General features: G+C 42.7%; 1 protein-coding gene across 1 annotated transcript in view; it reads right to left on the bottom strand.

Moving 5' to 3' along the window:
- LOC134618937 (phospholipid phosphatase-related protein type 5-like) overlaps positions 1 to 15,403 on the bottom strand; it is a 116,368-nt gene that overhangs the window by 19,561 nt on the left and 81,404 nt on the right. Inside the window, exons 4-5 of the mRNA XM_063464567.1 lie at positions 10,705 to 10,881; positions 8,380 to 8,514 (exon numbers count right to left, since the gene is read on the bottom strand). Of these exons, the coding sequence (XP_063320637.1) occupies positions 8,380 to 8,514; positions 10,705 to 10,881 (312 nt within the window). The remainder of the gene's footprint in view (positions 1 to 8,379; positions 8,515 to 10,704; positions 10,882 to 15,403) is intronic.

Raw genomic sequence — 15,403 nt, 5'->3', positions numbered from 1 at the left:
CCACCAGTAAGGAATATACTTTTTTCTCACATGTTCATCACTCCTACTCTCGTCTGGATTATTTTTTGGTCAGCAGCTCACTGCTGAGGGACATTTCAGACACTGAGATTCACCCTATAGCGGTCAGCGATCATGCTCCTGTATCTTTAACACTAATGCACAAGAATAATACTACGCCAAGTAAAAACTGGAGATTTAATACATCACTGCTTAAAGATGAAGACTTTATTAAATATTTTAAAAAAGAGTGGACTTCATATTTAGACTTTAATGACACTCCCGGAACATCAGCTTCTGTTCTATGGGAAGCAGGGAAAGCTGTGATGAGAGGTAAAATAATTTCTTTCTCATCACATAAAAAGAAAAAAGAAAACAAAAATATTCAGGAATTAGAAAAAACCATCAAATCACTAGAAGAAGCCTACGCGTCCCACCAAGATCAGGAAACACTGAACAAAATACGCAAAACAAAACTAGAATTAAATGAGATAATTGATAGAAAAAAACAAAATTCTTAGTATAAAGACTACGCTTACAAAATTATGAACATAGTAATAAATCCGGTCAATTTCTAGCAAACCAGCTAAAAATAAATAAAGAAAAAACAACTATATGTGCTGTTCAAGATTCATCTGGGAACACAGTATATGACCCGAAACAAATAAACAACATCTTCAGGGATTTCTATAAAACGTTGTATTCACCACAAATAAACCCATCTAAAAAGGAAATTGATAAGTTTTTAGACAACATAACTCTCCCAAAATTATTAGACACTCAAGCAATGGCACTGGATTCGCCACTGACATCAGGTGAACTCCAGGAAGCCCTGATAAGTATGCCCAATAATAAGGCTCCAGGTCCAGACGGCTTTCCTGCAGAATTCTACAAAGAATTCTGGACGATTCTAGCACCAGTTTTTTACAGAACGTTGTTGGAAATCAAAGAAAATGGCAGACTTCCATCAAATATGAATTCTGCAAACATTAATCTCCTGCTAAAACCAGGCAAAGACCCTGTATATCCCTCAAGCTATCGTCCAATATCCCTTATAAATGTAGACCTCAAAATAATCTGCAAAGCTCTCTCGAAGAGACTAGAGAAAATAACCCCCCTCTTAATTCATCCTGACCAAACTGGTTTCATAAAAGGTAGGCACTCATCAACAAATACACGTAGATTACTTAATTTGATAGACTACTCATACAGTAAAAACCTTGAAACTACAATATTTTCTTTAGATGCAGAAAAAGCGTTTGACAGAGTTAACTGGAAATTTCTATTTGCAACTTTACACAAATTTAGTTTTGGATCTTCTTTCATCAACTGGTTAAAAATATTATATAATTCCCCAACAGCTTGTGTCAAAACAAATGACCAAACATCCTCCAGCTTCTGTCTCCTGAGGGGCACCAGGCAGGGATGCCCACTCTCCCCTTCACTGTTTGCAATTTTTATTGAACCACTAGCAGCAGCAATTAGACAGAATTCAGTAATTAAGGGCATAAAATGCAAGAACGTGGAACATAAAATCAGCCTTTATGCGGATGATGTGTTACTCTTTCTCCAAAATTCACAAACCAATATCTCTGGGGTGATTGAACTGATAAACTCTTTTGCAAGAATATCAGATTACTCAATTAACTGGTCAAAATCTACAGTCCTTCCGATTAATTGCTCCTTCCATAATTCCTCTTCTACTCCACTGCAATCGGGAAATATAAAATATTTAGGTATTAATGTTTCTCCCAAGCTTGCAGATCTAACTAAATTAAACCATATCCCACTGTTAAAGAAAGTAGAAGGTCATCTGGCTAGGTGGAAATGTCTACCCATATCACTCATGGGAAGGGTTGCCGCTATAAAAATGATGGTATTACCAAAAATAAATTATTTATTCTCAATGATCCCAACTAAACCGATTGGTTCATTGGTTCAGATCTCTAGATTCATATATGTCCAAATTCCTTTGGAAAAATAAGCCCCCACGTATAAGCTTAAAAACACTACAAAAGACCAAGGATAAAGGAGGATTAGAACTACCTAACTTTCAGCACTACTTCTTACCCAACAGGCTTATAGGCTTATAGGTAAAACATACCCTCTTAGATGAACCTTGGCTAGATGTAGAACAAGCACTTTGCAATAATCTAGAGATTTCAGATCTACCATTTATCAGCTCAAACATCCAACGACATGAATGCTTCAAAAGCATCAACATCAGCTCCTCTCTGACAGCATGGTGGGAGTTTCTGAAGTTGACAGAGTCTTCATTAATCCCATGCAAACGTACACCTATCTGGAACAACCCTGACATTTTACAGAACAATAATATGATAAACTTTTCAGATTGGAGTGGTAAAGGAATCAAATATTTAGAACATATACTAGAAGGAACAGAATTTATTTCATTTGACAGACTAGTTACACAATATGGGATCAACAAGAAAAGATTTTTAGAATATCAACAAATTAAATCCATAGTAAAAAAGAGATTTAAACCAGGTCAAGTTGAACTACAAACACCACCAAGTGTGGTTCAATTTCTTACTCTTAAAACCCCCAAATTACTATCCAAAATATACAGAATGCTTTCTAAAACAGATGAATCAATATCACTTCCTATTGCAAAATGGGAAGCGGATTTATCAGTTAACTTAGACCAAAACTTCTGGTCTCAGATTTGCTTAAAAACCTTTCATCTAATTAGAAATCCCAGTCTTCAATTAATTCAATACAAAATACTACATAGAGTGCACTATACAGGTCATCGGATGTTCAAGATGGGCTTTACGTCTACCAACAACTGCTCACACTGCCAAACCAATTCACCGGACAATTATATCCACGCTCTTTGGTTCTGTCCACCAGTTCAGAAGTTTTGGCGTGAGATATGTGAAGACTTATCAAAGTGTCTGAAATGTAACATTCCAACTTCCCCTTTAGTGTGCTTGTTGGGCAGCTTAGATAATGTCACTACGGAAAAGAATATAGCCCATATCGTTTTCACTGCCCTATGCATAGCCAAGAAAACAGTCCTCATGAACTGGAAAAATAAAAATAATCTTAATTCTAACCAATATAGAAATTATCTATTAGATTACATTAGTCTTGATACAGCCTCTGCCACCACATCAGATTAATTGCTCTGGGCTCCTTTGATCAGCTCCATCACCTAGTGGGGGTGGGGGGTCATAGTTTGGTCCCATCTTCACTGTTGTGATTGGTGTGGGGGTAGGGACAGGCTTAGGGCGTCGGGGGGTTCCCCAGGAGCATCTTCCTTGGGGGGCTCAACCCGGGGTAGCGGTCATGGCCAATTAGGGGCTCTGTCGGCTCTTAGGTGACGGTTTCCTCGTGGCTGCGTGCAGCGGGGCTAGGGGAGGGTCTGTGCTGACGGACGTGGGTTACTGACCTGGTAGCCTGGCTGCCCCTGGGTGGGTCCGGGACGGGCGTGAGGTTCTGGGGGCGCTCCGTCTCTGGGCTGGGGCCCTGGCCGGGCCTCAGGGGCTTGGGTCCTGGTTGGTGTGTTGCCGAGGTTGTGGGCGGGTGGGTGTATGGGGGCCCGGCCCTGGCGCAGGGTGCTGCCGGTGCATCGAGCCACCTGGGGGGCTCTTCAACTGGTGGGGGAGGTTGTCACATCTTGCAGGAGCTTTCCTCTCTTCAGGAACTCTCTCTGCAGGAGGGGGAGATACAGGAGAGGTGGAGGAAGATCTCAGCCTGGGTGTCTATTGTCTTGTGTAGTCTGGAAGATGAGTGGATGATGGGGTGGGTGCAGTTTTCTCTGTGGTGGGGTCAGGTGGACTGTCCCGGGCTCTGTGAGGCCGGGCGGCGCTGCTGCACTGGGCCCCAGTCCGGATGGGCCTGTGCCCCCTTTCCCTGGTGGGTTGCAGAGTATGGGGGTGCCTACTGGGGTCAGCGGGGGAGCTGGCCCCAGGGAGGGGTCACTTGCCCCTCCCTTCCTTCCCTCCCCATCTCCAGCTGCCTCCCTCTTCCCGCTCCACCACAATCACCCACACATGCAGGGCCTTGGGGTAGGGGTGTGTCACCAGGGTGCAGAGGAGGCATCCCCCCCCTCTGTCCCCTTCTGGCTGCCTCTGCCTCAATTTTATCCCACAACTTAGACATTCACATTACTCACACTCTCATTACACATACATATAGGATCTTGGGGGTGGGCACGCTACACGGATTCCAAATTACCATCAGGGTGTACACCTCACCCCTGGCGTCGTTGCCCACCTCTCAATTTTAAATACACGTAGACATTGAGGGCTAGCAGGAGGAGCTATACGCTTACCTGCTGCTCTGGCAGGTAGCTCCATGCCCTCCTGGGTTTTAAATGCACCTTAGAACACACATACATCAACACTACATATGAGCGGGTGGAGGGAGGTTTGGAGTCTTCCTACACCCCCGTTCTCTGCGGCCTGCTGGAGCGGGGGGGCTAGGAGGAGGAGTTGGCCGTCCGACTGGGGTCTGGAATGTGGGGCCTCCCTGCTGCTGTGGAGTCGGGGCAGTCTGCTTCTCCCCACTGCAGGGAAAAGGGTAACACCACCTGGGTCTGGGTGCAGTTTCCCCCTCCAGGGGCAAGGGTACCTAGACCCGGTTCTTAGAGTACGCTTGGGGAGTGTGATTGTGTGTACAGCGTCTCTTTATGTCTGTCTCCACGTTGGTTGAGTGTGGAGTAATTGCTTATGAGAGCATGAGGGTGGGAATGGATGTTTGTATTTGTGTGTGCCTGTATGTCTGTGTCTATATGTCAGGTTGGGTATCAGACGCCACCTCTCTGGGGACATCTCAGGCCCTCCAAGGTTTGGAGGCCTATCTCCCCCCACCACTTCCCCTGCCGGTGGCGGACGCCCTCAGACATCGGTGCGTTGGTGGTTCTTTGTGTCCGGGGATGGGTGCCCAGGTACACACCGGCTCACTCCTTGGCGGCTGCTTATCGGGGCCTGGAGCCTGGGGCTCGCTCGGGCCACTTCGGGGATGGGGTGCCCTCGGCCTCTCGGCCCAGGGCTCGGTCACTCAGGCGCAGCTGGCTGCCGGCGGAGCTCACGGGCACGTCACTGCAACCCCCCCTGGCTTCTGCTCCGCGGCTGCTGAGTGACCCCCTCATCTGGGACTCTCCTCAGCTCTTTCTGGGATAGTGGCGCGGCTGCCCCTCTGTTGGTCTTCCTTGGGCTCTTGTGTTCTGGGGGCCTCTGGATGTCTGGAGTTTCGATCTCCATACCTGCTTCATGCCCTGGAGGACGGGGCAGTGGCCCCCCACACCCTCTAGCAGATCATTACATGAAGGAACCTTTTAAAAAAAACAAGCGCGTCCATGCTCACAGGTGTACACACAGGTGCTCACACACACAAACTACACCCTTTTTGGCTCCTACCTCAAAGCACACTGTGCGCTGTCGATCTTACGTGCTGCACAATAATGTTTAATATTTAGTATTTACTGTCATATTCCCATATATCATTGTGATGTTGTTTATTACTCTCGTTTTCTTCTGCTTGCTTTCTTTTTTCTTTCTCAACAGGTGATCCAGGTGATCGATATATGTATTTTTTGTCTGCTTATTCTGTTGGTTTTTGTTTTTTGCCCTTTTTCCCCGTCCCTCTTCTCAGTTTTTTTTCTTTCCCTCTTTCTTTCTCCCCTTTCTTTCCACCAGTCAAGTCTGTCCCGTATTCAGCAAGTGAAAATAAAATAAACAATAAAAGGTGAATCAAATGGACCATTACGGCAAGGCTGGGATGGTCAATTTGGTAAAGTAAATCCGTTGGGCATCTTTCTTCGCCTTTAGACAATAATTCTGATGGCAAAAGAACCAAACGGGACAGGTTAAAAAAAAAGAAAAAAAAAAAAAAGAAACGGGAGAGAATGAGAGAGGAAGAGGCAGCTGTGCAGCTCCAGCTTTGTGTCTTTTTCATTGTAGCTGAAGTCCGGGACAAACTGTGTTCCTTTTCACCTCAATACGAAACGCGTAATATTTTCTCTGAATACCAGACGATTCTGTTTTTTAGGGGACGGTTGGCAACTCTAATAATTAACCGTATGAACAAAATAAAGTTCAACATCAGTAACATAGCACCCACCCAGCTGTATAGAAACTCCGTCATGCTAGCTAGCACGCAGTACGAAAATGTCAGCATACCGAAAATAAACTCCACCTAAACTTGGTTTATATCTGACTCCGATAGACTGCAGGTCATAACTTCTTACCTGAAGTTCAGTTCACCTGACATGCGGACCGGCGGCCGCCTCGGGTCTCTCCTCTTGCCTCCCTTTTCCTTCATCCACCTGCTGGTCTCCACCACTTGCTAATGTTACTGAATCTGTGGAAGCTCCGCGATATCCACCACACGAAGTAACGAATAACGAGCCTATCTAAATCCCAGTAACGAGTAACGGGTTCCTGGTTTTGGCATAATAACTAGTTACTGTGCTCGTTACCACAATAATAACGTAGTTACTGTAACGCGTTACTTAATAACGCGTTAGTCCCAACACTGCTCATTTATGTATGGTTAATCAGGATTTTCAACATGGGCATCATGGCAGTGAGGTATGATTTGTGGCGTGGCTGTAGAAGGGAAATAAGTGGCCGCTCATGCAGGATGGCCAGGTGGTGCAGGTCTCCAGGCCTCAGACATCTTCCCCTGATCCAGGAGAGACATCCAGTGTTCAAGAAAGAATACAAGGGGGTAAAGGCAATCCCTGAGTCAACAGTACCTGGTTCCCAGAGGGTCTTTGGTAGGGGCATTTGTAGGTGGATATTAAGTGTGTACATTGGGGATGTTCACTGATATCCTGTAGTACCAGTGGAAATGAAGTACAAGGGCAGAAAGCACAGAATTGAGGCTGCTGCCAGCTCCCAAACGCTTGCCCTGTTTCTGGGAATAGATTGGCCAGGGTTTAATAAGTTGATGGGACAATGTATGGAGGTGTGTTGACGACAGACAGGGAAATATGGTATATGTGCTGCATGCGGGGTGACACAAGGTTGTCCATACTGTGGAGAGGGAAGAGGAACCTGTAGAGCCTCTGATGGCTCCTGTAACACACTTCATGGAATAGTTTCCACTTGAGCTGTCTCATCCTGATTAAAATTTACTGTCAGCTGGTGCAGCCTGATGCACCACGAACCCACACAGAATTCACTCAATCGGTGACTTCCTGTTGCACTACAGTGTGCTGTACTGACTGTTAGCAGCATAACATGTTTTTCATTTGATACTTTGATGCATTTACTCTGCAGAGTGATTGTAGATGACTCCTCTCATGTCACATTTAACTCTTATTAAGCAGACCAGATGTACCAAATCAACAGTCTGGGTTTCAGTGGAGATTTTTAGATTCTGTCTCCTTCATTAATTTATTTCTCATGGAAATGGCAGATCAATATAGGATGAAACATTGCTGCCAGAATGTTGTTTGCGTTATTTTAATGCAAATACATTTTGTAAATACAAAATGTTTTTAAATGATGATTGATTTATTCATAGAAAGAAGCTCAGGTATGCAAGCCTACGAGGCTCTACGTGAAAAAGTGAAAATTGCTTGATATGCATCAGTGACACAACCAGTTATTAATTTTAGGGGGGGCGCTGCTTTTTCATATAGGCCTGTTATACAAACTGCATTTTGTATTTACTTGTGTTATCTTTGTATAATATTATACATTTCTTTGATGATCTGAAACATGTGTGATCAGCTATGGGACTTTTCACGGCACTGTACGATCCAGAACACTGTAGTAGAAGTTAGATCAAAGTGTCCTAACATTGGAATCATGCTACACATGACCTGTATGTTTGCTTGGTATGCAGACTGAGTCAAATATGTTTCTACACTAATACATACATCAGATACAGTGGATTTAAATGCATCAGCTTTTGCACACATTCCAACGTTCTACCAATGATGGTTGAAGACACTAGTCCCATTATCACTGTATTTAAAATCTAACACACATGCTTGATTTGATGTTCTGCATTTACCCAGGGTGTCGTATATGATTGTATTTGAGTTCCTGACTTTATCGAAGTGGTATCTTTAAAAGTCACACAGCCTAACTCTTTAGATTTTTATAGCGATTGTATAATCCAACATTGTGTCTTGACAGTTTTTACAACTCTTAAGGTTACCTTAGCATATTAAACTTCTCCTTTCCCCATTTGAGGCTGATGTTTGACTTCGGAGGTAATATTTCTTGATCACATAAGTCTTTAACTAAGACACCAACATTTATTCCTGTCCATTGATTTATAAACTTATTTCCTTTTTTAAACAACTAGCTTCAGTTTCTTAAAGTGTGAAATTGTGATGAAGTATTTTTTAAAAAAGCGTATTCTAATTAGCAGTGTGCTCTGTTGGGCAGTACCAACCTGTGAGGTGATGTACTTCTCCAGCGGACTCTCCCCTTGGCCTATGTTTAACATGGCTATATTGGGCCGCTGCTCCACTAGTGACTCCTCGCTCAGTAGTAACTTCCCTTTGAAGTTATGGACCACACACACCACCTACAAGCGCAAATATAACACATCTTTAAATTAGTATGGTTCTATGGCCAATGTGGCACATACACACAGTACCAACAAAATATATAGTTGTTGCATTCATCTTTCTGATCCTCCCTAGTTGGTGTCTGGTCTTCTTTTCTGTGCATTTTTAAGAAAAGTAATGATCCACCATGCCTATGCCAGCTCCATCCCCTGCTTCCGAGAGTCCTGCATCCCAGGTTGCTGTCTCCACTGAACCTCAGGTATTACCCCTGTTCTGCGGCGGTGTGTCCCCAGAACCTGAAACATTTTCCAGGGAGCAGGGTCGCTGCAGGGGAGTTTTCCTCCAGGGTGATCTTGTGTTCGGCTGTTCTCCGCACTTATTCCCCAATGATGGCAAACAGTTGGTGTCATAAACCACCGCCTCTGTTCAAAGATGGTCGCTCACAGTGGACATAAATGGCTTCTTTCACTCCTCTTTCAAACCATCTGTCGTCTCTGTCCAAAATGTGAACATTGGCATCCTCGAAAGAGTGACCTTTGTCCTTTAGATGCAGATGGACTGCAGAGTCTTGTCCCGTGGAGGTGGCTCTTCTGTGTTGTGCCATGCGTTTGTGAAGTGGCTGTTTGGTCTCTCCAGTGTAGAGGTCTGAGTACTCCTCAGTGCACTGCACAGCATATACTATGTTGTTAAGTTTGTGTTTAGGAGTTTTGTCTTTGGGATGAACCAGTTTGTGTCTGGGTGTGTTGCTGGGTCTGATGTACCTCGGAGTACCTCGTGCTTGGAGAAGACCCTCCTGAGTTTTTTTTTTTTTTTTCCAGATACACCGGCGACAATGTTGTTGCGTTTGTCTTTCTTATCCTCCCTAGTTGGTGTCTGATCTTCTTTTCTGTGCTTCTTTGCTGACTTGAAGAAAGCCCAGTTAGGATAACTGCATGTTTTAAGAGCTTCCTTTACATTCCTTCTTCTTCTTCCCTTCAGGCTTAGAGGGAACATGTTCTGCCTGGTGGTGTAGGGTCCTGATTAATCAAAGTTAGTGTTCCAGAGGGTGGTGGGAGTCAAAGAGGAGGTGCTGGCCCATGTGTGTGGGCTTCCAGCACTTCATTGTTGAGGTTTCTATTCTCTTCAATGCGCACGGCACAGTCCAGGAATATCAAACAGTTATCTTTTTTTGTCTTGCCTGGTGAACTTGATGTTTTTCTCCATAGCATTGATGTGAGCAGTGAAGGATTCTACATCTTTGGTTTTGATTTTGACCCAGGTGTCGTCTACATATCTGTACCAGTGGCTGGGCACTCTCCCTTTAACCCTTTATTGACCGGCCCTTCAAATTTACCTGTAAAATGGGCCTGCCGGCGGGCCCATGGTCAATAAAGGGTTAAAAGAGCCAAGAGCCTTTCTTTTCACTTCCTCCATGTAAAGGTTGGCTACAATAGGTGACACCGGGGAGGCGATGGCACAGCCATGTTTCTGTCTGTAAAAACCGTCGTTGTTTTTAAGTAGATCAGAGCTCTAACAGTGTGCAAATTATGCAAACCAGAGTGGTTTAGATCTCTGGATTCATCTATTTTTAAATTCCCGTGGAAAGATAAACCCACCCAGGATTAGCATAAAAACACTACAAAGGACTAAAGATAAAGGAGAACTAGATATGCCTAACTTTCACCACTACATCTTAGCCAACAGGCTACAATACATCTCAGGATGGTTAAAACATACCCTCCAGGTATGGCCATAGAACAGGCACTACGCACTAATATAGAGATTTCTGACCTACCATTCATTAGCTCAAGCATCAAACAACATGTATGCTTTAAAAGCATCAATGTAAGATAAACCTAAGGTAAGATAAACCTTTATTAGTCCCACACGTGGGAAATTTGTTATATATCAGCTCCTTTCTGACAGCATGGTGGGAGTTTCTAGAAATGACGGAGTCTCCATTAATCCCACACAAATGTACACCCATTTGAAACAACCCTGATATACTACAGAACACTAATATGTTTAACTTTCCAGATTGGAGTTGTAAAGGAATTAAATATATTTGAAGGAACAGACTTTATTCCATTTGACAGACTAGTTATTTATTTTTATTGCATTCACAAACTCCAATCAGCCTTTTATGGCTGAGGAGTAACAAAAAACTTTCTTAAATCAGTTATTTCAATTAGTTTACAGTACACATGAGCTTTGGGTACGAGTCTCACCAGGAAAGTGGCAATGGCAGTGCCAATGATAAAGCCAGCGATGACATCTGACCAGTGGTTGCGGTATTCAGCCACACGGTTCAAACCAGTGAGGAAGGCCAGACACATTAGCCCGAGAGACAACACTGGCTTAGCCAGACGAGTGCCTTTTGCCTGCACGGTACACGTCACATACATCTGCAGGGAAAGAGACATACAAGGACAGAGAGAAGCAAGCATTAAATCATCAGAAATGTCTTGTAACATCACTGGCTTCACTCCATTCCACATTATCCCAAAATGCAGCTAAACATGGAACAAAAAGTACGGAAGTTTGTATTTGGGTGATCATTTCTTTCTTGTAAGAACTTTTTTTTTTTCACAGTAAAGCTTATACTTGTGGGAAAGCCTGTATATTTCCTCTTAGTGGGTGGTTGAGTATGTGTGCTGCACCCATGAAAAACTTGCCAAATCTGCCAATGCCAAACAGCTTATTCTGTTACTGACTCTTGTTTGATGTTGTTTATTGGATTAGCTGATTGAAGTTTGAAGAAACAAGACATACTGGCAATTTAACAATCTATCCATTTAACAAACAAGAGCCTGAGTAGTATGTGGAAGAAACAGACACGTGGCATCCTATTCTTCAATCAGGATTTATGGCAAGTTGGCTAGGAGAAACTCAAAACGAGTCAATAGCAGTACAAGGTGTTTGGCATTGCCACAGAAGATTTGGCAAGTTTTTCATGGGCACAAACAACATAATTTAATTAAAACCTACAAATGCATTTTTTCTTACAGATGTAGCACCATTAAGGGGAAATAAACAGGCTTTCCATGAGATTTATTTACAACAAAGAAACTACAGAACAAAAAAGTTTATATTTCTGTCAGTATTTGAAAACAAACTTAATAAAAAGCATATTAAATCAGATTCTTTACTTTTAAAGTTGTCTGTAGGTAAATCTTTGCTCAAAATGAAGAATGGATGGATGGAAGTTGAAAGTGAATCACGAGTGAGCTGTTTGCATCCATCCTGTTATTTACTGCCATCCTGGATCTTCTTTGAAAGCTAGGTCGACAACCAGCCAAGGCAGCTTTTGTGTGATTGTTCAGTATACTTTTATGTTTATGTTAGTGCTGTCAGCATTAATCTCGTTAAAATGAGGTTCACGCCACAATCGCATTAACGTGGCAAATCTCCGTTAGCCAATTACCGCGGATCACCCTGTGTGAGGGGCTGCATGGCGCTAACGCGTTAACGAGCTAACCAAGCTAATGCGTTGATGCCGTGCAGCCCCACATAGCCCCCCAAACATAAAATGCTATGTACAGATATGTACTCTCTACCACTTCATTAGTACAGGGTTGGACCCCCTCAGACTTGCCTTGCTTCATAGTGTAACTCAGGGGTCGGCAACCCTGAGCACGCGTGCCACAGCTGGCACACGAAGGGTTAACTGATGGCAGTGATGGCACAACCATAGCTGGGCATTTGCCTGGTGGGCCGATGGTGATTTTTCGTTTTTATGGGCCGATGATTTTTTTTTTTTTTTTAGTAACGGTATAAACAGTGAAAGGTGGTGGATTGGCCAGATGCTGGCAGATGTGTAAAAATAACTCAGTTGTTTGGTGGTGGCTGTGGTGGAGCTTCCACAGAGGCCAGCAGGTGGATGAGGGAAAGGGGAGGCAGGAGGAGGAGAGACCCGAGGCGGCCGCCGGTCCGAGTGTCAGGTGAACTGAACTTCAGGTAAGAAGTTATGACCTGCAGTCTATCTGGGTCAGATATAAACCAAGTTTAGGTGGAGTTTATTTTCATTGTGCTGACTTTTTACAGTCAGTTACAATAACTCGTACTGCGTACTAGCTAGCATGATGGAGTTTCTATACAGCTGGGTGGGTGCTATGATGTTACTGATAGTGAACTTTATTTTATTCATAAAGTTACCCAAATAGCAAGGAGACATTGAACTGATGTTGATTTTTAGTTATTCGTTATTTGAAGGTCGACGTATGTATGATATTACTAAAGCTAACTTAAACAGAAGGAGAAAAGTATAAATTTCACAGACAATACCAACACTGAACAAAGAAAACATTTTCATGTCATACCCTACCTGGAACTTATCTAGAATATCATGTTTTTCCTCTTTTTATTGACATTGTGCTTTTTTTTTTCATTTTCTCAATTCAGATCAGTAAAGTACAATCCAACCATAAACAAGTAAGATACTCATGTCTTCAAATTATTGTTAGTTTACCATTTTTGTGTGATGTTGTAAATTTTACTGTAACTTAAGGCAAAATAAGCAAAAAACACAATGCAGTTCAATACTAATGTTTTGTTTTCTTTTAGACCAAATCCCTTATACAGTTACAGACTCTGATGATGAGCAACCTCCAAAATAAAAGGTTTCCCCAGGCACCACGTGTGAAAGTACCAGGTACTAATGTAATGTTTAGTGTGTGTGTATATATGTGTGTGTGTGAGAACAGGAACCTTTGTAGACGACGTGTATGTAATCTTTAATTTTAATTTTTTTTTTCTAAACAGCCTCCACCACTCTGCAGTCTGCCCCCCAACCCACTACTAGCAACCATCATGATGCCCCGGCCAGCTGCCGGCTCCTTTCGCCAACCTACACAGCTATGCGACCTCCCCAGCACATAGTCTGCGTTCAGTGCCTTCTCTAACAACGGTATGCTTTGAAACAATGAGCTGCATCACAATTTCATTGTAATCTTAACTTCAAAACACTAATTTATGCTACTGAATATCATCATATTTTGCTTTTTTATATTCCAGAGAGTCTGAGGCAAATTCTAAAATGTTGTACTTTGACATTTTACATAGGATTTCATTTATATGTAAAAGGCTAAATTGTAAACAGTTTTAACAGATTGAACTACTTAAACCTGAATGCAAAATGTGAAGCCATCACTTATGGATATAGTTGATTTTCTCATCACAATGCTTATCCAGTTTATCACAAGCCAGTATTCTTTGTGTTATTGTTCTTTTCAATAGATGCAGCCATCCAAAAACTTATAATTACGGTAACAGAGCTGATCAGAGAAGTCAGGGCCCTCCGTGAGGAGTTCAGAGCCTTCCGTTAATCCTGCAGCACTGAACCTGTTGATGCTGGGGTATTGCCTCTGGATTTGCCATTTAACAACATAGATGAGATGAACTGCAATGACCGGAGGCAAATAAAGCAATGGTAAGTTCTTAAAGGTTGTGGGACTTTTGTAACCCAGAACTTTAGAGATTATCAAATTCGGTTAAACTGCTTAAAAATGGCCTTCTCCTGTATGTTCTGCTTGAATATACAACAGCAGGCTATCGTTGGCAGATCCAACAAACAGGAACAGAAATGCATTTCACTGGAAATAGTTTAGTTTATTCATTTTATCTTTATAGGCTTTGAGCTTTTTAGCTAATGGCTCTTTGAGAATCAAAGTGAGGCAGCAGTTTGCTGATTTCTGCCTTGTGACTTTCATTTTAATCAGCCTAGTAGTTTAGATGCTTTCTCCCTGCTGAAGACAATTGACAAGATGTTATTCATATTTAAGCTGTAATTTGGCCTTTTTTTCTTCTTTTTGTTTGTTTGTGTCCTAGATGGCCTGACTCAGCGGGTGGGGGTAAACGCTGTTTCTGAGTTTGCCTTCGCCCAAGCAGTGCAGAAATGTCATATGGACCAATTTATTAAACCCCCCAAAATATGACTATCCAGAGTTGGGACCAGGAAGCAGAGTTGCAGTCTTACACGCCTCTCTGCAGCTTCTCTCCTCCTGCTACCCCCCCAAAAACCCATCTCCATAGAGACTGTGTCAGCTCCCAAACAGACAAAAAACAAACTAAAAACCAGCAACAAACAACTTAAACATAAAAAATCACAAAGAAAGAACAATACAGTATCCACATCTGAACCAAAGAGTAAAACAGTGAAATGTGGATTATTAAATATTAGGTCTCTCTCCTCCAAGTCTCTGTTAGTACATGACTTAATAATTGATCAACAAATCGATTTACTCTGCCTTACAGAAACCTGGTTGCAGCAGGATGATTATGTTAGTTTAAATGAATCAACACCCCCGAGTCATTCTAACTACCAGAAACCTCGAAGCACAGGCCGAGGGGGCGGTGTGGCAGCAATTTTTCACACCAGCCTATTAATCAACCAAAGACCCAGACAGACTTTTAATTCATTTGAAAGCCTGATGCTCAGCCTTGCCCACTCCTCTCAAAATGTAAAAGAACCCACCCACCACTTTAATCACACTCTAGATCTTGTTTTAACATATGGCATAGAAACTGAACATTTAACAGTGTTTCCTGAAAACCCTCTGCTGTCTGATCATTTCCTGATAACATTTACATTTACAATAATTGATTACACAGCAGTGGAGAGTAGACTTTATCACAGTAGATGTCTTTCTGAAAGTGCTGTAACTAAGTTTAAGAATATAATCCACCCACTGTTATCATCTTCGACCAACACAGAGCAGAGCAGCTACCTGAACGCTACTCCAACAGAAGTCGATTGTCTTCTTCTTCACCCACTAAGGTCAATTATGATGTTCCACAGGGTTCAGTGCTAGGACCAATTCTGTTTACATTATACATGCTTCCCTTAGGCAGTATCATTAGAAGACATAGCATACATTTTCACTGCTATGCAGATGACACCCAGCTCTATCTGTCCATGAAGCCAGATAA

Source organism: Pelmatolapia mariae, linkage group LG20 (assembly GCF_036321145.2).
Source record: "Pelmatolapia mariae isolate MD_Pm_ZW linkage group LG20, Pm_UMD_F_2, whole genome shotgun sequence".
Classification (NCBI taxonomy): Eukaryota; Metazoa; Chordata; class Actinopteri; order Cichliformes; family Cichlidae; genus Pelmatolapia; species Pelmatolapia mariae.
This window is presented reverse-complemented; position numbering and strand designations above follow the sequence as displayed.